This window comes from Symphalangus syndactylus, chromosome 3, assembly GCF_028878055.3.
Source record: "Symphalangus syndactylus isolate Jambi chromosome 3, NHGRI_mSymSyn1-v2.1_pri, whole genome shotgun sequence".
Lineage (NCBI taxonomy): Eukaryota > Metazoa > Chordata > Mammalia > Primates > Hylobatidae > Symphalangus > Symphalangus syndactylus.
The window spans coordinates 51,252,815-51,275,469 of record NC_072425.2 but is presented as its reverse complement, the minus strand read 5'-3'; the positions used below and the strand labels follow the sequence as shown (position 1 = coordinate 51,275,469).

Sequence of the window (22,655 nt, the reverse complement as noted above, 5' to 3'; positions counted from 1 at the left end):
TGAAAACAAAGGGCCGGGCACAGTGGCTCATGTCTGTAATCCCATCACCTTGGGAGGCCAAGGCGGGTGGACCACCTGAGGTTGAGCGTTCGAGACCAGTCTGGCCAACATGGTGAAACCCTGTCTCTACTAAAAATATACAAAAATTAGCCGGGCGTGGTGGTGCACATCTGTAATCCCAGCTCGGGAGGTTGAGGCAGGAGAATTGCTTGAACCCGGGAGGCGGAGGTTGCAGTGCGCAAAGATCGAAGCCTGGGTGACAGAGTGAGACTCTGCCTAAAGAAAGAAAGAAAGAAGTTCTTGATGGAGACCCAGAAGCTATGAAAATTACAAATGAGAATTCTAGAACTGAAAAAATGATATTTCTGAAGTTAAACAATGTAATGGAATTACATTTTTTAATGGAAATAACAAAAGAAAGAGTCAGTGAATTGAAGACAGATCAGTAGAAATTAACCAGAGGACAGTGAGAAAATGGATTAAACAGAATGAACAGAACTTCAGGATCCTGGGAGACAACACCAGAAAATCACATATTTTTTGACACCGGAGTCTCAGAGGGAAAAGAGAAATTGGTGCAGACACAAAAAAAGTTTTTAGAAATAATTGCTGAAAACTTCTTAAATTTGACAAACAATATAAATGCATATTCAAGAAACTCAGCAAAATCCAAACAAGATGCTCAGCATATCATAATCGAACTGCTGAAAACCAAAGATTTAAAGAATCCTGAAAGTAGCCAGAAAAAAACCCAATACATTCGGTATAGGGAACAACAATTTGAAATGCGGGTTATCTCAGACATATAATAAAAAATCGTGTAGGCCAGGATGCAGTGGAACAGTATCTTTAAAGCACTCATAGGAAAGAATCATCCACCCAAAATTCTATAACCGGTGCCAATATTCTACAGGAATATGGACTTCCTGAAGAATCCTAAAATAAGTCCACAAATTCATTGGAGATCCTCTCTCCAGAAGCTGGGGCCTAATTCCCTTCCCCTTGAGTGTGAGCCAGAATTAGGACTGACTTTTAATGAATAGAATATATCAGAAGTGACAGTTCATGATTCTGAAAGTTTAGTTATTATGGTGAACACCAGTCCCCTGACAACATGTGACAACATGGTTCAAATTTGAGTTACCAGAATATATTAACTGTAATTGCATGAAGTTCAAACTTTCTGCTAGCTCACCAGTCCACAAATCACTACATAATAACAGAGGTACATCATGATCAGTGACCAATCATGTCTCTTCTTTCCAAAACCTGTGGGTGATTGGTCACTGTGCATCTGTGTTCATTTCACGCACAAACAGCAAAGTGTGAATTGTGTGGCCTCCTTGTCTCCCAGTGATAAACCCACATGGCATTTTTACACAAATGGATATTCAAAAGAGAAAACTGACAAAGATAGAAGTGCAGCAAAGAAACTCAAAACTGAAAACACTGAAAGTGAATGCAAATCAAACATAAATGGGGTCACTGAAGAAACAGACTATGGGGATGCTGGCACTGCTGCCGAGGTGAATTCATCAAATAAATGAAGAAAGCGGTTGTGATGAAAAGGATGAAGATGTCCCAGAGCAAGGAACGTCAGCAAAAACCTTCACGTTAAAGGGACTTGGAGATATTTCATGACATTGAAAGCAGAAAGGATAAAATATTGGAAGCTGATCCAAACTTAGAAGGAGCATGACAAGTTTTTGAAACACAGAAAAGGTGCTTGCTCCATATCATACGGTACATGACTTTTGAAGAAGGCAAGCACTGTTTAAATGTCTCTTGATGGTTTTTTAGGAAGACATCAAACACTTTAATTCCCAGTGTTGCTAATGTTTTAAATTACAGTGTACAAAAATATTTACTTTGTTTCCTTATACATTTCTAACAGTACAAGATTATCGATGTTTTGACAATTTTCAAAAGACAGGAAGAAATCACAATTTTACCCATTAATGATTATGAACAGCATATGGCAATTTCAGGTTGGAAGGTCATTTTTACAGTTCTGAACTGCTGTGCAGTGAGGACTGTCTGTTTTATATTGGGAGACTCTGTGTTCTACTAAAATTCCCTGAAGAATGTTTCTTTTTTTTCCTGTTTTGTCAGGCAATCAGCCTCGTTAGCCTTAGTCCGCAGGTCCTGCGTTGCCTTCTGTTTGGTGGTGGTGGTCCAAGTGTCAGTTCAGAGTGTGGCTGTGTTGCTTGGGCTCTGCCTCTGGTATGTGCAGCTCTGGGCTGAGCACGGAATTCAGCTCATGTACAGAATTAGAGAATCCTCTTTTCAGGTCTTTGCTCTTCAGGATTTCCCCCCAGACTCCCTGGCACCTGGGGGCCCCTTTTCCTCATCCTCTGGCTTAGAAAGATGGGCTTTCTCTCTGATGACTAGCTGCTCACACTGCCTGCTCATTTTGCCAAAAGGAACGCCCCTCAGGCAGAAAGCAGAGGGAAAAAAAAGATGGATTATTTCCACACTTTTCAGACCATAGGGTCATTTTTTCCTGCTCCTCTGACTGGAAAGACAGGTTTTCTCCCAGGAGATTTTTTTTTTTTTTTTTTTGAGACGGAGTTTTGCTCTTGTTGTCCAAGCTGGAGTGCAATGGCGTGATCTCGGCTCACTGCAGCCTCCACCTCCTGGGTTCAAGCAATTCTCCTGCCTCAGCCTCCTGAGTAGCTGGAATTACAGGCATGCACCACCACGCCCAGCTAATTTTGTGTTTTTAGTAGAGACAGGGTTTCTCCATGTTGGTCAGGCTGGTCTCAAACTCCTGACCTCAGGTGATCCACCCGTCTTGGCCTCCCAAAGTGTTGGGATGACAGGCGTGAGCCACCTCGCCTGGCCTGACTAGGGTCATCTTTAGGTCAGGACTGAGAGAGAAAAAGTTTAAAAAAGGAAAAAAGCCAGGGATTATAGCCACACTTTCTAGCTTGCAGGGCCCCCATTTACCAGAATGTTTTAAGAAAGTTCCAGACTGTTTTCCCATCAGCTGTGTATGAAGGTTCCAGTTCTTCCACATCCTTCTCAGCAAACAAGTTAACCATATTGGGCACAGGATTTCTAGACCTGTAGGTTATGGAAATGTCACAGTACGTTTTGAGGCCAGTAAAGAGTTCTGCGTTTCTTTTCTTTCTTTTTTTTTCTTTCTGAGACGGAGTTTCGCTCTTGTTGCCCAGGCTGGAGTGCAATGGCACCATCTCGGCTCACCGCAACCTCCGCCTCCCAGGTTCAAGCGATTCTTCTGCCTCAGCCTCCCTAGTAGCTGGGATTACAGGCATGTGCCACCACGCCCAGCTGATTTTGTATTTTTAGTACAGACGGGGTTTCTCCGTGTTGGTCAGGCTGGTCTTGAACTCCCGACCTCAGGTGATCCACCCGCCTCGGCCTCCCAAAATGCTGGGATTACAGGCATGAGCCACCGCGCCTGGCCAGGAGTTCTGCGTTTCTTATGAGAATCTTTGTGAGAAGATGTAGATATTGGCTTTATAATAATAAAGTGAATTTGTGGTATTAAATAAATGGAAAAAAAAGACAAATGGTACAAATTAAAAGTTCTTGAGATGTTTGGGCTGACCATAAAGGGATCCATTATCTGAAGAGTGGCTTAAGATTTAGAAGGCATAGCTTTACCGCAGTGTGGTCAGTTACTGATCTACAGTTTATGAAGCAGGCCTACAGACGTGTGTGTTCTTCTGGGTAATTTAAATTGACAATTAATTAACAGGGCTGGTGCTAGGTAAACATTATAGGTTAGAATCCCAAGTGAGGATTAATTTGCTCTCTTCCATGATCACAGACTCCCTGCTTAGCTCCAGCCTGCTGGTCTCCCAACATATGCTAATGATTACATGGGCAGGATCAAGGTCTCTTATTACCTTGTTTGAAAAACTGGAAACTCATCTGTTATCGCTGGTGGTTAGATACCTCACCTAAGTAAAATATTAATTAATGATATTAGGCCGGGCGCGGTAGCTCACGCCTGTAATCCCTGCACTTTGGGAGGCAGAGGCAAGTGGATCACTTGAGGTCAGGTGTTCGAAACCGGCCTGGCCAACATGGTGAAACCCTGTCTCTACTAAAAATACAAAACTTAGCCAGGTGTGATGGTGTGTACCTGTAATCCCAGCTACTCCAGAGGCTGAGGCAGGAGATCACTTGAACCTGGGAGAGGGAGGTTGCAGTGAGCCGAGATCACATCACTATACTCCAGCCTGGGCAACAGAGAAAGACTCCATCTTGAGGGAGAAAAAATAAATAAAATAAATACAAAATAAAAAAAGAAAAAGTCCCCAACCATTAGTTGTCATATTGTGACCCCCAAGAAGACACAAGTTTTTATTTTTTATTTTATTTTATTTTTTTTTGAGATGGAGTCTCGCTCTGTCGCCCAGGCTGGAGTGCAGTGGTGCAATCTCGGCTCACTGCAAGCTCCGCCTCCCGGGTTCATGCCATTCTCCTGCCTCAGCCTCCCGAGTAGCTGGGACTACAGGTGCCCGCCACCACGCCCGGCTAATTTTTTGTATTTTTAGTAGAGACGAGGTTTCACCGTGGTCTCGATCTCCTGACCTCGTGATCCGCCCACCTCGGCCTCCCAAAGTGCTGGGATTACAAGCATGAGCCACCGTGCCTGGCCGACGTAAGTTTTTATTAAATTTTAAATACAGATTTTTTTTTATTTTTGAGACGGAGTCTCGCTCTGTTGCCCAGGCTGGAGTGCAGTGGCGTGATCTCGGCTCACTGCAAGCTCCGCCTCCTGGGTTCACGCCATTCTCCTGCCTTAGCCTACTGAGTAGCTGGGACTATAGGCGCCTGCCACCACACCCGGCTAATTTTTTTTGTATTTTTTTAGTAGAGACGGGGTTTTACCGTGTCAGCCAGGATGGTCTCGATCTCCTGACCTTGTGATCCGCCTGCCTCGGCCTCCCAAAGTGTTGGGATTACAGGCGTGAGCCACCGCGCCCGGCCCAGATGTTTATTTTTACCTCGATATTTAAGCAATTTAACTTCAACCAACCCCTGAATTTGAGCTAAGGATGCAGAGTATATAAGCGTTTGTCAGCTAAACATTTTGCCCGCCATCAACAGTTACTCAATAAAGTTTTTTTTTTTTTTAAAGAACACACAGCTAAATAGGGCAACTAAGAATTGAGTTTCAAGTGTTATGATACAATAATGAATTTTAAACTTTCCAAAAGTACAATAACTGGTCTATGTTCTCGAGTATAAGTCTAGAAATACAGTTTCTGGAAACAACTACAAAAGCCAACATTTATTGAGCATTTGTTGTGTGGCACGCACACAGGTTATCTGATTTAATCCTTATAACAACCTGGGAGGTTAAGTACTATTAATATGTTCATTTTACAGATGATAAAATCCAAGGTTCAATAAGGTAAATATTTTTGCAAGGGCACAGACTTACCATAAGATGGATATCGGGGACCTGACTCCAGAATCTTAGACTTCTACAATGTAATAAGGTGAAAATAAATCTATTTCCAGAATTCCAGATACTGGCACTGGCATTTTTTTTTTTTTTTTTTTTTGAGATGGAGTCTCGCTCTGTTGCCAGGCTGGAGTGCAGTGGCGTTATCACTGCAACCTCTGCCTCCCGGGTTCAAGCAATTCTCCTGCCTCAGCCTCCCGAGTAGCTGGGACTACAGGTGCACACCACCACGCTCGACTAATTTTTGTGTTTTTAGTAGAGATGGGGTTTCACCATGTTGGCTAGGATGGTCTCCATCTCTTGACCTCGTGATCTGCCCGCCTCGGCCTCCCAATGTGCTGGGATTACAGGCGTGAGCCACCACGCCTGGCCGTACTAATGCATTTTTAAAAATTAAAAGCAAGAGTGTTTAAAGAAAAGGTAAATACATGGAATGCAATGCTACAAATGAAAATAAGAGTGATTAAAAACTACTACTCCTCACCCTGTGAACCTGCCTTGGGTTATAAAAGGAAATTTGGATATTTCTGGATTTTGCCTTGTTATTTAATGGCTAACTGTATTACTTCTTTTATTTATTTATTTTTGAGATGGAATCTCGCTTTTTGCCCAGGCTAGAGAGTGCAGTGGCGCCATCTCCGCTGACTGCAACCTCCGCCTCCTGGGTTCAACCAATTCTCCTGCCTCAGCCTCCCAAGTAGCTGGGATTACAGGCGCACACCAGGCCCGTCTAATATTTGCATTTTTAGTAGAGATGGGGTTTCACCATGTTGGCCAGGCTGGCCTGGAACTCCTGATCTCAAATGATTCACCCGCCTCGGCCTCCCAAAATGCTGGGATTACAGGCGTGAGCCACCGCACCTGGCCTGTATTATTTCTAGATAACATGTCATCTTGGCTTTGTGACTAATTTTATGCATAGGTGAGTGGCATAACTTGTCAGTCTGCTTTTAAATGTAACTTCTTAAAATACCAGCAGCATTTAATTTATGTATATATGATACTGGCTTGCATTTGAGGTATGTATCAGAAAAGAAAGCAGAAAAATCCAACTTGCCTTTTTCACCGGGAGTATGGGGGCTTCTTTGGCTAAATCGTGCGCGTGCAGGCTCCATGTGCTGGGCAGCAGCTGTCCGGCCACAGCCTGTAGGTTGCATCCTGCTCCTCTACAGAGGTTTCTCCAAAAAAGAGCAAATGGAGAGATGAAGGTAAGTAAAAGCGGCACTTTAAAACTTTTGAGTGCTGGGTTTCTAAATTTATATTCTGAAAGACATTAATCTCTTTTTGAAAATGTTTTATGCAAGCCTAATATACATACAGTATCAACCTCATTTTAGAAGCAATTACGACAGAGCTTTGAAACAGAATTTACGTAAACGACCTCCTTCCAGAAGATGCTACTACAGCAACAAGATTCAAATCCCTCTCCCTCAGAAGAGCAGGGCGAGCCACTGCAAAGGCGCAGGTTTCAGTCTAGCCATTCCGCAGGCTTTCCCACGCTGCAACAGACGTGTGCTCTCAAGACCGTCTCTTCCGTGACGAGCAGGCGCTTAGGGCTACCTGTACCTTCAGACATTATGGTGTGTTTGGCCATGTCATTTGTCATAGGTGTAAAAACCACGACAACTGAAAGCCCGAAGCTGCTGGGATGAGCACCTGCCGCGGAACTGCATTCTCGCGCTCCTTCCTGCCCTTTCCAAGAAGCCAGACGCGGCCGGCCAGCATCCTACTCTCCCGGACCCCGCAGTCAGTGTGGGCAGCAGGCCCAGAGTGGTGCGAGCCGACGGCGGCGTTAGAAAGGCGGCGTCCCGACGAGCACAGTGACTCGGCCTCCGGCTCCCCTTCAAAGCGCCATCTTATCGCCGCTTCTCTCAGGAGCAGGCGAGCTCTTCCCCAGGACCTGCTTCGCGGGTTCCTTTCGCCTGAGTACCACCGGGCGGAGGCGGCGGCCTCTCTGGCCCTGCCGGGAACAGGGCGCAGGGAGGGGAGCGGCGGCCAACCGGCCTGAGGCGGGCGAACGGCCTGTGGCCTCCAGGCGCTGCCTGCTCCGGCTCAGGAGCCTCCTGGATCCCGCCCCGGCCCAACTCCGGGCCTCCGCCTCCACCGCCACCGCCGCCGCCGCCGCCTCCGGGAGCCCCGAGCCGCGTCCCGCCGGCGCCGCCTCTTCCGCCTGCTAGCCGGCGGGCCTGGGCGGCGTCCGCGCCGGGCGGGTCCGCTACGTCAGCGCCGCCCGCCCGCCCCCCCCGGCCCTCAGCCTCGGCCTCGGCCTCGGCCTCGCAGCGGCGGCAGCGGCGGCGGCGGCAGGTCCCTCCCCAGACATGGCCCTGGGAGGCGGCAGCACATGGCGGCCGCGGCGGCCATGAGCGCGCCCCCGACCCGCCCCAGTCCCCCCTAGAGGCCGCCGCCCCCGCCCGCCAGCCCGCCCGCGCGCCACGGCCCCACCACCCCCGGCCCCGCCGCCCCCCGCCCGCACCCGCGCCCGCGCCCCCGCCGCCGCCATGGGCGTGCAGGGCTTCCAGGACTACATCGAGAAGCACTGCCCGAGCGCCGTGGTGCCGGTGGAGCTGCAGAAGCTGGCCCGGGGCAGCCTGGTGGGCGGCGGGCGGCAGCGGCCCCCGCAGACCCCGCTGCGCCTGCTGGTGGACGCCGACAACTGCCTGCACCGCCTCTACGGCGGCTTCTACACCGACTGGGTCAGCGGCGGCCAGTGGAACCACATGCTTGGCTACCTGGCGGCGCTGGCCAAGGCCTGCTTCGGCGGCAACATCGAGCTCTTCGTCTTCTTCAACGGGGCGCTCGAGAAGGCCCGGCTGCACGAGTGGGTCAAGCGGCAGGGCAACGAGCGCCAGACGGCACAGCAGATCGTCAGCCATGTCCAGAACAAGGGCACCCCGCCGCCAAAGGTCTGGTTCCTGCCGCCCGTCTGCATGGCCCACTGCATCCGCCTGGCGCTCATCCGCTTCCACGTCAAGGTGAGGCCGGGGATCGGGGCCGCGCCGCACCCCTATCCCCCTTCCCAGGGCGCAGAATGTCGCCCGGCCGTGGCTGCGCTGGGGGCAGCGAGCTCCCCCAGCCCTTGCCCGGGATGGCCGGGCCGGGCCGCAAGATGGATGGCCGCGGGTGCAGGCCGCGCGCTGCCCAAGCCCGTCTCCAGCTGTCCCTGTTCGGGGTCCACGGCCGCGTGGGGACACTTGAGGGCTAGGTGAGAGCCCCGGACCAGAATTCGGAGGCGGCAGTGTCATCATCCCCAATATCCTTAGTTTTTCCCATCCTATTTGAGGCGGGCAGGCTATCACTCACCTTCAACTTTGACAAAATACTCCCTTTTCTAATTTAGCCTGTTCTTTCCCAGCAACAGGTTCATCTCGGAAGCAAGCAGGATACAGAGTAATAGAGGGGGTTTCGCCAGGGCCCTTGGGGGCTGCATCAGTGCTGCTGCCGCCGCCCTTGCCAATGTTGTTAGCCCGGTGACAGCGAGACGTGTCTAAGGGCCAGTGCCCTGGCCTCTACTTCAGAACGCAGTGCCCTGTTCGTGTTCCTCTTAGTACAGGGTGTTTAGAGAATCTTTCTATGGCTTTTTGTGTTAGATTTCAAAGACCCGTGCACTTTGACAGGATGGGATTTTGTCAGTTCTGTGACTTCACGTCCGTGTGAAAGAGGTCTTTAAGGCAGTTCGGTTTTGTAGATCCCATGCGAAAGGAGTCGCTCGAAGTCGGGGCGAGCTACGCGGGCGTGAACTCGCAGGATTTATTTTTCGGGTGCACAGTAAGTATTCAGTGACCTTCAGCGGCGCCCTGACGGGTGGGTAATCAGAGCTCTACATCACCGGCCTCCTCTGGCCCTTTGGCAGAGGGCTCCGCAGCTGGCACTGGGCCAGAGGAGAACTTCAGGACCCAGCAGTGACTGTGAAGATAAGCACATACATGATCCTGGACTTCACGTTCTGATTGCTTGCTTTTTTCATTGGTTTTCTTGAAAACAAATTTTGGGGGCCTTTTTGCTGTCTTAGCTCTTGCCACTGTCTTCCATCTTGTCATTTGACATTTCCTTGAAACTGCTGGAGCTGAAAGTTTGTGAAATTCTGTCTTCGCGGTTGCCTCCACTGCCCGCGAGGAGATGGTGGTAGTTAAGCCCAAAATGATAGCGGAAGTCCCACCCACGATCCGGTTGCAATTGGTGAGATGGTGTTTAAGTCGTGGGTGGAGGCGGCCGGCAGAGTCCCGATTGGCCCCTGCGCCTGGCAGACACACAGCTGCCATTCCTCAGGGAAGTTCGGGTGAGAGGAAGTGCCTGCCTCTTAATTTCGGAATCGGAGCCTGGGCCGCTCAGGGAAGTAAGGTGCTGCCATTTGCCTGGGGTGATCCATCTCCCTAATAGAGCGTAAAAGTGTTCGTAGTTTAGTCTTGTTCAGAGATGGAAAAGACTACTTAAAAGACAGGATGAGCTGCACTGACTTGCCTTTGGTAACCACACAGCTATCTACTTAACTAGTCAAGCGACTTTCAAGGGAACACTGTGAATATTACTTAGGATTAGAATCAGTATGTATGCATATGGTCACTGTATCTTTAAAGAACTGTTGAGTTCTTTTTAATTCTACAATTTCCTTATCTTTGCACCCCTTTGAATGCCTCGCACACCTAGTAGGTGCTCAGAATTCAGACCAGTGTGTCAGCGTTTGGAAACTAGATTTAAGCTCCATTTAAGATCGTCTTTTTCACTTAGGTTTCTGGACACAGGATAATTTTGTCTATATTTTGCTTTTGCTAAGCTTTTAATTATTGACCTAGGGTCATATTATAGTGCGAATTGCACAAAATGCATATTATAATGACTCAATTACTTGGTGGTCTCTTAGCTGGCAATCTTACCTTTTTGAAAAGTGCCTAAGAGATTTAGCTACTAGAAATTTCTCAGCAACTTAGCAAGATGTCAGGAAGTTTGGGTACAGTGATGTGGGGGTTGGCAGGTGTAGCGGGGTGCTTTTGCTTTCCTCACTGAAGAATCCTTTAAGCTCTCTCACTCACGGACTGGCCTCTTTTCAGATGTAATTCTAACAAGCTTGGTTATCTATTTTCTAAACTCAGCTTGAGAAGAGGCTGAAGAGGAGAGTCTGCCAGAGGCAGGAGCACCATTAATAGCAGGAAGTGACAACAAGAGAGAAGATTTAAAAAGCTATAAAAAGCAAACATAATTCTGGGGCTATTTTAAGAAAAGGAAAACAACCCTATGTACTTCCTTAGTCCCTGAGGGTAGTACAGTGTTTATTCTGTAAGGATGATTTTGAGTCATAAAAATTAATATTCAGCATTCTCTGTTTAAGGGATTGAAACAGTGTATACCATTTAATAAAAGATACCCATAAAATGGTTAAAACGTTTAAAACTATGATATCACTACATGCCTATTAGAATGGCTAAAGGAGAAAAAAATATGAGCAATACCAAGTGCTAGCAAGAATGCTGAGCAACTGGATCCTTACACATTGCTTGTGGGAATGCAGAATGGCACCGCCACTCCAGAAAACAGTGGCAGTTTCTTATAAAGTTAAACATACATTTATCATACGATCCAGCAATTCCACTCCTGAGTATTTTCCTAATGAAGACTTTTGTTTGTGTAAAAACTGGTACTCAAATGTCCATAGCAGCTTAATTCATAATAGCCAAAACGTGGAAACAAAGTGTCCTTTAATAAGTGAATGGTTAAACTATGGTATAGCCTTACTATGGAATACTACTTAGCAATAATAAGGAAGGAATTGCTGGAGTAGGTAACAACTTGCATGAATCTTTAATTAAGGTTTTATACTGAGTGAAAGAATCCAGGTTCAAAAGGGATGATTATAAAACTATAGTGATGGGGACCAATTCAGTGGTGCTGAGAGTAGAGGAGTGGAAGGATGTACACATAAAGGGGACAGCAGGAGAGAGCTTTGTGGAGTGATGGAACTGTTCTGTATTCTGATAGTGGTGATGCTACCATACATTAAAATCAGAACTATTCATCCAAAGTAAATGTGTTAATTTTATCCTATGATAATTTTTTTAAGATTAAGTAAAAACCACTGGCAAAGGAATTGACATGAACAATTCAGTATATATAATGTTGGATAAATGAGACATTTATAAAAACTTTAAGCATCTTATTGGTGCTTTCTAGTGTTTTGTAAATTGGCAGAGGGGCATAATTTCCTGTTACCTTTGCTTAGAGAAATCTTTTTTTTTTTTTTTTTTTTTGAGATGGAGTCTCTGTCGCCCAGGCTGGAGTGCAGTGGCGCGATCTCGGCTCACTGCAACCTCCACCTCCTGGGTTCAAGCGATTCTCCTACCTCAGCCTCCCTAGTAGCTGGGATTACAGGTGCCTGCCATCATGCCCAGCTAATCTTTGTATTTTTAGTAGAGGCAGAGTTTCACCATCTTGGCCAGGCTGGTCTTGAGCTCCTGACCTTGTGATCCACCTGTCTCGGCCTCCCAAAGTGCTGGGATTACAGGCGTGAGCCACCACGCCTGGCCAGGAGAAATCTTTTTTGATTTAGAGATTGTTTCTTTTACAGAGTAATAATTTTATTTTTTTGTTCAGTAGTAGTAATTGTATTTCTTTAACCATTAGAAGTTGGTCTACACGGAAAGACAGCCAGAACAATGAAAATAATAATAATACGTTGGCCTATGTATTGACTAGTTTTGTCCTAAAATAGCCTAATTTGAACTTGGCTTTAGCTAGTTACTTGGACAATGTTTCCTCTTGTGTGCCTTGGGTCATTATAACCTTTGAAACTTCAGTGAATGACTTATGTTTATTTTAAAATCTTAGTGGCATGAAGTCACTGGAGCTTTCATAAATATTTCTGCTATATGACTTGTGGTATCAGTGTAAGGGTTTATAATGAAGTCCTTCAGATCTTCTGAATTTGCTTCCATTGGAATTTTGTTAAATAATGCTCTTACATAAAATGGCGTTCATGCTTTAAGTCAGTGGAAGAATGCAAGGTTAGACTATGGTTTAGAATTTTCATGGTTAGCATAATTACATGTTTGTACTTAGAGATGATGATCTCTCTTCATGTATACTTGATGGGGGAAGAGAATGAACTGGTATCAGACCAGGTCCTTGCTAGGTCCTTTCTCACATATGCCATCTCATTTAATCCTCAGAGTGCTTTGTTACCCCATTTTACATGTGAAAAAACAGGATCTAGTGATTAAGTGACATCTGGGGACAAGTCATTAGTAACCTCAAGACGGAAGTGGAGTGCTAAAGTCAAAGTTCAGCTTCTTTGTGTAAGAATACTTTGTGGGTGTGCCTACCTACAATTCACCCCCAGGTCAATTACGATAGCTAACTGCTTCTACTATGTTTTCTAGTTAGGATAGGAACAGTCATGTTTCTATTCAGAAGAAAAATATCCATCTATAGATCCTGGACACTGACAGTATATCTTATTCTTAAGGACCTTTAATTGACTGGAAGATTTTTAAGGTTCAAAACTGACCATATTATACCTCAAACTAGTCATTGTATATATTTCTCTATTGTACTACTTTTGTCACTAGTTTAATTCACATAGCATAATGTCTTCAAGGTTCATTCATGTTGTAGATTGTGTCAGAATTTCCTTAACTTTTAAGGCTAAGTAATACTCCACTGTGTATATGTACCACATTTTGTTTATCCATTCATCCACTGGTGGATACTTGGGTTGCTTCCACTTTTTGACTATTGTGAATAATGAATAATGCTTCTATGAGCATGGTATACAAAGAGCTGTTCGAGTTCCTGCTTTCAGTTCTTTTGGGTATATACTCAGAAGTAGAATTGCTGGGTCATATGGTAATTCTGTTTTTCTTTTTAAGGAATTGCCATATATTTTCCACAGTGGCTGTGTAGGCCATATATTTTATGTCTTAAGTTATATAATATATATTATTATAATATAGTTCTATTTTTTCACATTAATGTGATCGCACTATACGTTATTCAGCAGTTTGCTTTTTTATTTGTAAGAAATCTTTCCATGTCTATACTTAGAGCTCTAAGTCTTTTCAGTCCCTAAATAGTATTCCATAATTTATCCAACCCTGACAGATGGCATACACATGATATATACACACAGTAGAGCCAAAGGTATGCACATTTTAAAAGCCACGTAGGACCATAGAGTCAACATTGCCAGAACTTCAGACTTTGCAAGAAAGCCAGAAACCCAGATTTTATTTAAAATTATTCCATTTTGAACTTGGTTCTAAGTTAGCTTCAGCTCTTGTGCCACCAATTTGTTATTTGAGCACTGATCTTTATCAACAATTATCATGGTCATCTAAATCTCTTCCTTTTTTTTTTTTTTTTTACTTTAAAATTAAACCTATCAAAAACCACTCTGTCTTTTCCTGTCTGCCTCCTTGAACATTTTTCAGTGATCAAAATGCTTCCATTTCCTGGGGTTACTGCAATATGATGTTTCCTTAAATGCCACAATCCTCTTAGCCACTTCCATAGTATATTCTTCATTATATACTTCTCAATATTACATCTTTTGAGGTGAGTGCTAACCACATGTTTATTCAACATCTCACCATTTCCAAGGCACAGCCTCACTGCCCTCAAAAGACTTCAGCACCTGGTTTTACATACTTATATATTGTTGATACTGTGTCCCATCAACACAGACACTGACTATTCACCTCTCTCATCTGGCATCCTGATTCTGCAACTGGAGTGAATTTCTAATTGCACTTTAGATACTCCAGAGCTTGGACTATATAATTAGTGAGAAAAGTGACCCCACCTTTAACACTTCTGAACACTGTGTCCCTGTCACTCCTTGCCGCTCCCACTGTCTGTCCCCTGCTTGCCTTCCGCCATTTCTCTTTTCCCATTCTGTTGGCTTCCTTTTTAGCTGTAACTAGCTTGAACTTCATGATCACTCACTTCAGAGTTAAACCCTCTACCACCATAGAGTCATGCTTGCTATTCCAGCATCCCATCCTCCCAGTCCCTAGAATAATGACACACCAGGCCAATTCTGGCTCAGTAGTCTCCTACTTAACTGTTATACTCTTCCTTTTTTCCAGTACCCCCAACATTTGAATTCACCATATTTACCCAAAAGGTCGAAGAAATGCTTTGCAAACCCTTCAGTGGGTTGTGAAACCAAATTATTGGATGTTTGCCATTACTTAAAAATAACAGAGAGTAAAATAGAATGAAAAATAGAATGCAAGGCATATACTATAGGTAAATTCCATGTCATTACACTTTTGTATTACTGTAGGTAGCAGTCAGAATGGCCTCTGCACCTACCCCTGGTCCCCAGTGAAACTAATCTTGCACAGCTTTGGCAGGGTAGATGGCCACATCTTCAGGGAGGTCACTCTCCTGTTGGGACTTGAACAAAACCATTAAGTCCAAATTCCTTGTTCAGACTTGTAGACCTTCCTGCAACCTGAACTCATTTGACTTTACTTAATGTTTCACAATCCCTCTACTGTACTTTTTAAAATGTTCCCAACCCAACTGGTCACTATATTTCCCCAAGAAATATCCAGCTTCTGCTTATGTCATTCCCTCTTGTTTAACTACTGTACTGTGTCCTACTTTTGCTCATCAAAATTTTACTTATACTTCAAAGCCCATGTCAAATGCCAGCCTTCTTCATGGAATCTCTTGATATTTGAAAAAGTGGACCGGGAATACATACACAGCATGGTGTATGTTTGCAGTGGACATTCTAGTCTGTTGTATTGCACCTACCTGCATAACTGCATATTTACCTCCCCCAGCCACCCGTAGGCTCCTTGAGGCCAGGGACTGTTTTACTCCTCTATTACCCCCTTATGCTTAGCATAGGCACTCAACTCTAATCAGAATATTTGCTGCATTCCATTATATAGCCAGACAAATTAAATTATTTCAAAATCTGGATCAATGGCCGTTACTTAAGATTTGTTTTTTTTTTTTTAATCTTAAATTTCTCATACTCTCTTTTCTGACTGGTTCCCAATGGTGATTAATTCTTAGGCTTTAACAGGCGCAAATGTTTGAGCACATGTTAATGCCCAAGCCTGGAAGAGTGAACAGAATAGGAAAGGAAGGAAACTTTCAGGGAGCCTATAGCCTCTGGGTTGAGGAGGTTCATTTAAATCCTTTTTCTCTTGTTTGGAACTTTCTTTAATACTGTAGAACAATCTGTTTACTCAGTGAAGACCTGTGAGTGGCTCTCAAGTAGGGTTGACAGTTGAGACATTTGGCAGAGGACATTTGGCAGTGCCTGGAGGCATTTTTGGTTGTCACAGCTGGGGGAGGATGTTAACTGAAGGCATCTATTGGGTGGTGGCCAAGGATGCTGCCAAACATTCTACAGTGCACAGAACAGCCCCCATAGCAAAGAATAATCTGGCCCAAAATACCAGTAGTGCCAAGGTAAGGAAATCTTGGTATGAGCAAATCAAAGAATTCTAAGCCTTATGCCTTTGTAAAGTCATATAAATGTTTGCAATAGAGATGTCCAAGTATACCAGGAAGAAAGTAATCAAAACTACAACTTTATTTTCTGAATCGAAATACACACAGGCATACTTCCTCCTATGTCTAACATGTTTAGATCGACATTGTTCTTCATTTTAGTTTTCTGAAATTTATATGAATAGGAAGAAACTAATTAACACATATTACACATTCCAACCTTAATAAGCACTACACCATAGGAATAAATGTCAAATATCACGTAATATGAAGAAGAGAGATTTTAGGATTTGAAAAATTAGACTACTTTCCAGTAGATTTATAGGCACAATTTTCTAAATAAAACAGGTATTTAAATGAATCACAGTTCAGATAAAAATATTCTTAAATTATCTAAATGTCTCCATATAGTTCATCATTTATTTCATTTTTGCTTTTTTTTGAAATGAAGTCTCACTCTGTTGCCCAACCTGGAGTGCAGTGACACAATCTTGGCTGACTGCAACCTCCACCTTCCGGGTTCAAGCGATTCTCCTGCCTCAGCCTTCCAAGTAGCTGGGATTACAGGCACGCCATGCCCAGCTAATTTTTGTATTTTTAGTAGAGACGGGGTTTCACTTTGTTGGCCAGGCTGGTCTCGAACTCCTGACCTAGTGATCCACCCACCCTGGCCTCCCAAAGTGCTGGGATTACAGGCATGAGCCACTGTGCCTGGCCCCATTTTTGCTTATTTTTATGTTTTCTCTAGAAGTAAATCTGATGAAGACCTTGCCTGTTATCCAGCTCTTAGAATGATACTTGATGTGTAGTATATGCTCAGAAAAAATTTGATAAATGGATATGAATCACCAGTTACAGGCAAGGAAGTGTGATGGCAGAAAGATGGTAGGAAGCAGAAGTTTTAAAGTTCCCACAGAGTTAATTCCAAAATCACTGGTGTCAGCTTGGCCACCTGGTGCAGAGCTTTTATCTTTGAATAAGCGTTTTATGCTTCTTAACTTAGGAGATGTGCTGAGGGCATAAAATGGGTGACTGCTTCGGGAAATGGGCTGCATTTAGCCACCTTTCCTGTTGTTACACCTGGCTTTATCACATATTGTTTCTAGGCATCTTAGGGGACAGTGTAGAGTTGAACTTGACCCACTGTAGTATTTGCAGAGGTGATGGTCAATCTGCATTATGGAGTTTAGGATCTGTGATTTAGAAATTGTACTTTTGTGCCCCAGTCATTTGGCATTTCTCAGTTGTCTCTGGAATCAATTAACTTTCTTGAAAGGATGAATTTACCATGTTGGTGTTTTACTGGTTAGTGCAGGGGAAGTATACTAGAGGGTTTATTGCTGGAGGGTTGACTTCACAGGTCTGAAGTACATCATTCATCCTCTGAGCTGGAGAACATTTATGAATAGTAGTAACAAGCCAGCCCAGACTGTTGGAGGGGGTCACTAGACTCCGTGAATGAGGTGTTTTAATTTCCTGGGCCTATGAAGAGTTTGCAAGTGTTACTATCTTGAAATAAATAGTATCAACCTGAGGTTCTTTTTCCTAAATTATGAAAATTGAAATTTTATGTTTTAGATTTTGGAATGATATTTTAATAAGAATGATATTACTAGGATTTAGCTGAGTCATTAGATTACTAGAGTAGGCTAAATAGATTCTGAATACAAATAATGTGGATGTTTCCTCCTTTTATCATTTTTTGTTTATTTTTAAAGTTTGTAAAGTTTAATTTGCATTTCTTTTATGACATCCACTCCTTTATTGTTATTATTATTAATATTTTTAGAGGGAAAAATCAAGCATTTTTATAATTCGAGCATCCCAAATCTGAAATGCTCCAAAATTCAAAACTTTTTGAGCACCATCATGATACACAAAGGAAATGCTCACTGGAGCATTTTGGATTTTTGATTTTTGAATTTAGAATGTTCAGCTGGTAAGCATAATAACAAATATTCCAAAACCTGAAAAAGCCTGAAATCCAAAACACTTCTGGTCTTAAGTGTTTCAGTAAAGGACACTAACCTGTATTATTGAATAACCATTGAACCAGACTGTGATCACATCACAAGCAGTGTGTGCTAAAGAGATTGCAAAAGCAAAAAGGAAGTGTCACCCTTTGATACAGCCTGGCAGATACAAACTATTACATACGTCCTAATTGTCATTAATCAAAGGAAAAGGAAAACTCTGCCTTTTTACAAGTAGGAAGTTAATTTTGGAGCCAAGCACCTAGGCCTTCTGAGAAGACAGGGAGATACCCTTCTTTTTATTATTATTGTTTCTTAAAATTGTGGTAAAATACGCCTAACATAAAATTTACCAACTTAACCATTTTTAAATGTACAGTTCAGTGGCATTAAGTATATATATATGTTTTTTGAGATGAAGTCTCACTCTGTCACCAAGGCTGGAGTGCGGTGGCGTGATCTCAGCCCACTGCAACCTCTGCCTCCTGAGTGCAAGCAATTCTGCTGCCTCAGCCTCCTGAGTAGCTGGGATTACAGGCGTGCGCCTGCCACCACACCCGGCTAATTTTTGTATTTTTAGTAGAGACAGGGTTTCACCATCTTGGCCAGGCTGGTCTCGAACTCCTGACCTCAAGTGACTCACCACCCTTGGCCTCCCAAAGTACTGAGATTATAGGTGTGAGTCACCACGCCTGGTCCCAGTGGCATTAAGTGTATTCACATTGTTGTATAACCATCACCACCATCCATTCCCAGCATTTTTTCCTCATCCCAAACTGAAACTATATACCCACTAAACTGTAACTCCCCATTTCTTCCATGCCCCAGCTCCTGGTAACCGCCATTCTCCTCTCAGTCTCTGAAGTTGTCTACCCTGTGAGCCTCATATAATGAGATCATACAGTATATGCAATTTTGTGTCTGGTTTACTGCATTTAACACAATGTCTTCAAGGTTCATACATGCTGTAACATGTCAGAATTTCCTCCTTAAGGCTCAGTAACATTCTGTTGTATTGGATAGACCACATTTTGTTTATCCATTCATCAGTGGATGGACACTTGGGTTTCATCCTTTTTGTCATTGTGAATGGCGCTGCTGTGAACATGAGTGTACCGACATCTCTTTGGACCCATTTTTTCAACCTAGAAGTGTAATTGCTGTATCATAGGGTAGTTCTGTGTTCAGTTTTTTGAGGAAATCACCATACTATTTCCCAAGAGGCCACGTTGTTTTACATTCCCACCAGCAATGCACAAGGGATCTGTTTTTCTCCATATATTCTTGTTGATATTTGTTATTTTCTTTTTTAAAAAAAGAGTAGCCATCCTAATGGGTGTGAGGTATTCAGTGTCTCATAGTGATTTTGATTTATATTTCTGTAATAATGAGTGAAGTTGAGCATCTTTTCATGTCCCACTCCCTTATTTTAAGAAATGTTTTTCCTTGTTTTTAAGATCACTGTACCCAATTCTCATTTATTCTAAATGAGATATATAAGATAAGCTTATTCAGCTATGATTTCAGCTTACCTGAAGAGAGAGATTTCTTTTTAGAGGCATTGCTGCTATGTGTCATAACATTTAAATTGCCCTTTAAACAGCAACAAAAATCTGCCACCAAATTGGAGTTGACTTTTTTTAATGTTCTCATTCTTCATTTGGACTAGAGTAGGGAACAGAAGCTTCAGTGTTAGTTTTTCCCATTTCATAGCTATTGACTGCCCATTGGGAAGAGGCCGAAGACTACCTTTTTGGTAGTTGTTTTTTAAAACAAAATAATTTAGGTGGACCTATACGCTCTTATGATCAGGTTGTTTTATATCTTCTAAATCAGCTAGCTGGCTGGAGGATGTGTCACATTGTTCCCTGAACTGGTGTAAAATTATCTGAAGAAAAACCACATTAACGGTATGTTTTCCTAGTGTCAGAAAATGTATGTATGAGAACCCATAGTGTTTCAGGTCCTGTGTGAAAAGTATAAAGAAACCTTTTTATGTAGCTTCCTTAAAAGTACATAGTAACTGACATTTGTCAAGTGCTTATTATTTGTGAATGCTTCTGAGCTGTTTACATGTAGTATGTTTAATCATCGCAGCTACCCTATGAGATAGAGGAATACTATTATTCTTACAGATGAAGAAATAGAAGTACAGAAAGTATTAAAGTAGGCAGTGGAGTTCACCCACCTGGTGCCAGAGACACAAACCTCATTGTAGAAGTGTTTCTTCACTGGAGACTAGGAGTAAGTAACAGTGTCAAGTTTTTCTTCTTGTGGGGTCTTCCCGTAGCTGTGTTTCAGAATTAATAAAAATTAAACTTGCCAAGTAAGTTTGGGAGTTTTTTAGTCATTATTCTTTGTAAAAGTCCTGAGTTTTGATATATCTGCCTTTTTAATGATGAAATATAAAACTACTGAGATGAAAAGATTTACCTAGGATTTATAGTGGCATAAAATTATCATCGTAAATGAAGTACAGAGTACTTTCTTGAGACCAGAAACGGGCCCTTTTGCCACTTCTTAAACTTGTCAACACTAATGACACCTACCATATTTCTTGGGGAGGAGGGGTAGACAGGGAGGAAGAAGCTGAGAAGTGTTGTGATTCCCATGCTGGCTGCCTCAGGTTAGAGTGTTGTATTGGACACTAGCCACCTCATCACTTCACAAGAGCTAAAGCCGAATGCTCCTCGGGGTTGTTTACAGAAGGAGTTTTAGAGTTTCACTTCCTTAATCTTGAAGCTTGCATTTTGATAGAGTGGAAATGGTAGCCATGACAAAAATTAATCAAGGCCTGGTGCTTTTAAAATGGCAGATACTTTCAGTGGCTACTAGCCTGGGGCTTTCAGCAAGGAGGCAGCTCATAGTTCGAAGTCTGATTTACCTCTGGTGGGTGACTTTACCCAAGGGCTACCTGTAAGTAAGTGTTTTCAGGGCTTAATTTTTCATGTGATTTTGTTCTTCGAGGGGGTTCAAAATCAAATAATCTCAACATTGTGTTTAATAGTTTTAACTCACTTCTGAAATTAACATTAAGAACTAGAAGTACACATTTCATTGTATTATGCCTAGTCCAAGCTAGGCGTTGGAAGGCCAGGGAAGAGAAGAAGCAGATAAGTAAGAGTGAGAGAGTAGCTTAGTACAGGAGAAGAGAAAACAGGAAGGAGCTTCAGAAGACCAGATGAACAGCAGGGGAGCTCAAGCCTGTCAGACCAAAGCTTCAGCCCAGTACTTAATGTTTATTCTTAATTAAATAACTGCCTTGTAAGTTATTTTGATGCAACCCAGAATCTTTTTTCCATTCCCACCCAAACCTTGCATTGTATCATCTTTTTACCCCTGCTCATATCCTTGATCAGATTTTTAACCAGGCTTTCCTTGACTTAAATCTTAAGGAATTGTTTACTGGGCCTCTTACGAATATTCTTAGTAGTTTGACTGCATTTATTCACTCATAAATTAATTGGTAACCAAATTCCATACTTTGTAGGTTTTCCTGTTTCTTTCAACTGGACTACCTGTGGGAAGATTTCTGTTTTTATATAATAGGCTTTTTGAAACTTGCATTTAGGCCAGGATTTATTTTTCACCTGCCTGTTACACTTTGTTCATCTGATAAAGTGGTTTGAAATAGTCTTTCAGCTGATATATTGTCTTCTAGAATATTGACTCTTTTTTTTTAGAAAAATAAACTTATTTGGAATAATTTTATAGAAAATTTGCAAAGGTAGTACAGACTTCCCGAAAATCCCTCACTCAGCTTCCAGGGAACGTTCACTTCCTGCTAGCTGGCACAGTGATCTAAACCAAGAAACTAGCCTTGGTAGACTACTGTGAACTTCATTATGGACTTCATTTGGATTTCATCTGTTTCCCACCAGTGTCCTTTTCTGTTCCGGGACCCCGGTCAGGACCTCTAATGTCCTCCATCCCCAGTCTTCTGGGGCAGCTTTTCTGTTTGTCTTTGGTGATCTTGACACTTCTGAGGAGTACTAATCAGGTGTTTTATAGAATGTCCCCGATTTGGGTTTGTCTGATGCTTTCTCTATATTAAATTATGGCTGTGTGTTTGGGAGAAGAATAGCCCAGAGGTGCAGGGCGCTTCTCAGCACCCCACATGGCACATGGCATTGACTCGGCTTAGCACTGGACGACGCCGACCTTGGTTGCTTGGGTAAGGAGCTCTCTGCGGGTGTTTGCTCTGCAGTGACCAGTTTTCCTTTTGCTTATTTATAACATGCTCATACTTTGGAAGCAGTAGTTGAGTCCAGCCCACATTCAAAGGGGATAGTGTTAAACTCTACCTGCTGGGGGGAAAATCGTATGGTATTATTTGAATTCTTCTGTAGGGAAAATGTGTCTCTTCCCCCTTCATTTATTTAATCATTTATTTATATCATTATGGGCTCCTGTCCTCTTTTTATAGGGTCATAATCAATTCACTTGGGGTTATATCCAGCTCTGCCTTATCCTTGCTCGCATTGTCCTGGCTCTGGCTTTGGGAGCTCTCTTGGGTTGGCCCGTGTGACACATGCCATCCTTTTGTTTTGGGAGTGCTTCCTTGCTTTCTGGACCTACGAGATGCTTTAGGTGCACCTTGTGTTTTCCTGCTCCAGTGTCAGCTGTCTCCAAAGAGAAGCCCTGGTTCTTTGTCATGGAGAAGATGCCTGGAAACTTTGGTCTGGGCACTGGTGGGGTCCTGCTGCTGGGGTGTCTCTGTGTCTAGGCCCTCATAGCTGACAGCTACAGGTGCTACTGCTGCTTGGGGGTCC

General features: G+C 43.4%; 2 protein-coding genes across 8 annotated transcripts in view; one reads left to right on the top strand and one right to left on the bottom strand.

The window, feature by feature from the left end:
• Nucleotides 1–381: 381 nt before the first annotated feature.
• On the bottom strand, nucleotides 382–7,619 carry FAM120AOS (family with sequence similarity 120 member A opposite strand). 2 transcript variants are annotated; one of them, XM_063636274.1, is made up of 4 exons: nucleotides 7,103–7,619; nucleotides 6,504–6,624; nucleotides 5,423–5,465; nucleotides 382–3,456 (listed from the first exon to the last, which is right to left on the bottom strand). In XM_063636274.1, exons 1-4 carry the CDS (start codon nucleotides 7,117–7,119, stop codon nucleotides 3,338–3,340), a joined length of 300 nt encoding a protein of 99 aa, XP_063492344.1. In that variant the 5' UTR covers nucleotides 7,120–7,619; the 3' UTR covers nucleotides 382–3,337. The 2 variants fall into 2 exon arrangements, with proteins under 2 accessions (XP_063492344.1, XP_063492345.1); XM_063636275.1 differs by lacking the exon at nucleotides 5,423–5,465 and having other exon boundaries at nucleotides 382–3,066; nucleotides 7,103–7,616.
• Nucleotides 7,620–7,710: 91 nt separating this feature from the next.
• LOC129479188 (constitutive coactivator of PPAR-gamma-like protein 1) overlaps nucleotides 7,711–22,655 on the top strand; it is a 115,717-nt gene continuing 100,772 nt past the window's right edge. For 2 of the 6 annotated variants that reach the window (XM_055271883.2, XM_055271882.2), the window contains exon 1: nucleotides 7,712–8,418. In XM_055271883.2, the coding sequence (XP_055127858.1) occupies nucleotides 7,945–8,418 (474 nt within the window). In that variant the 5' untranslated portion in view covers nucleotides 7,712–7,944. Of the gene's footprint in view, nucleotides 8,419–8,770; nucleotides 9,785–22,655 lie in introns of those variants that run through there. The other 4 variants (XM_063636235.1, XM_063636238.1, XM_063636237.1 and 1 more) reach the window with 4 other exon arrangements.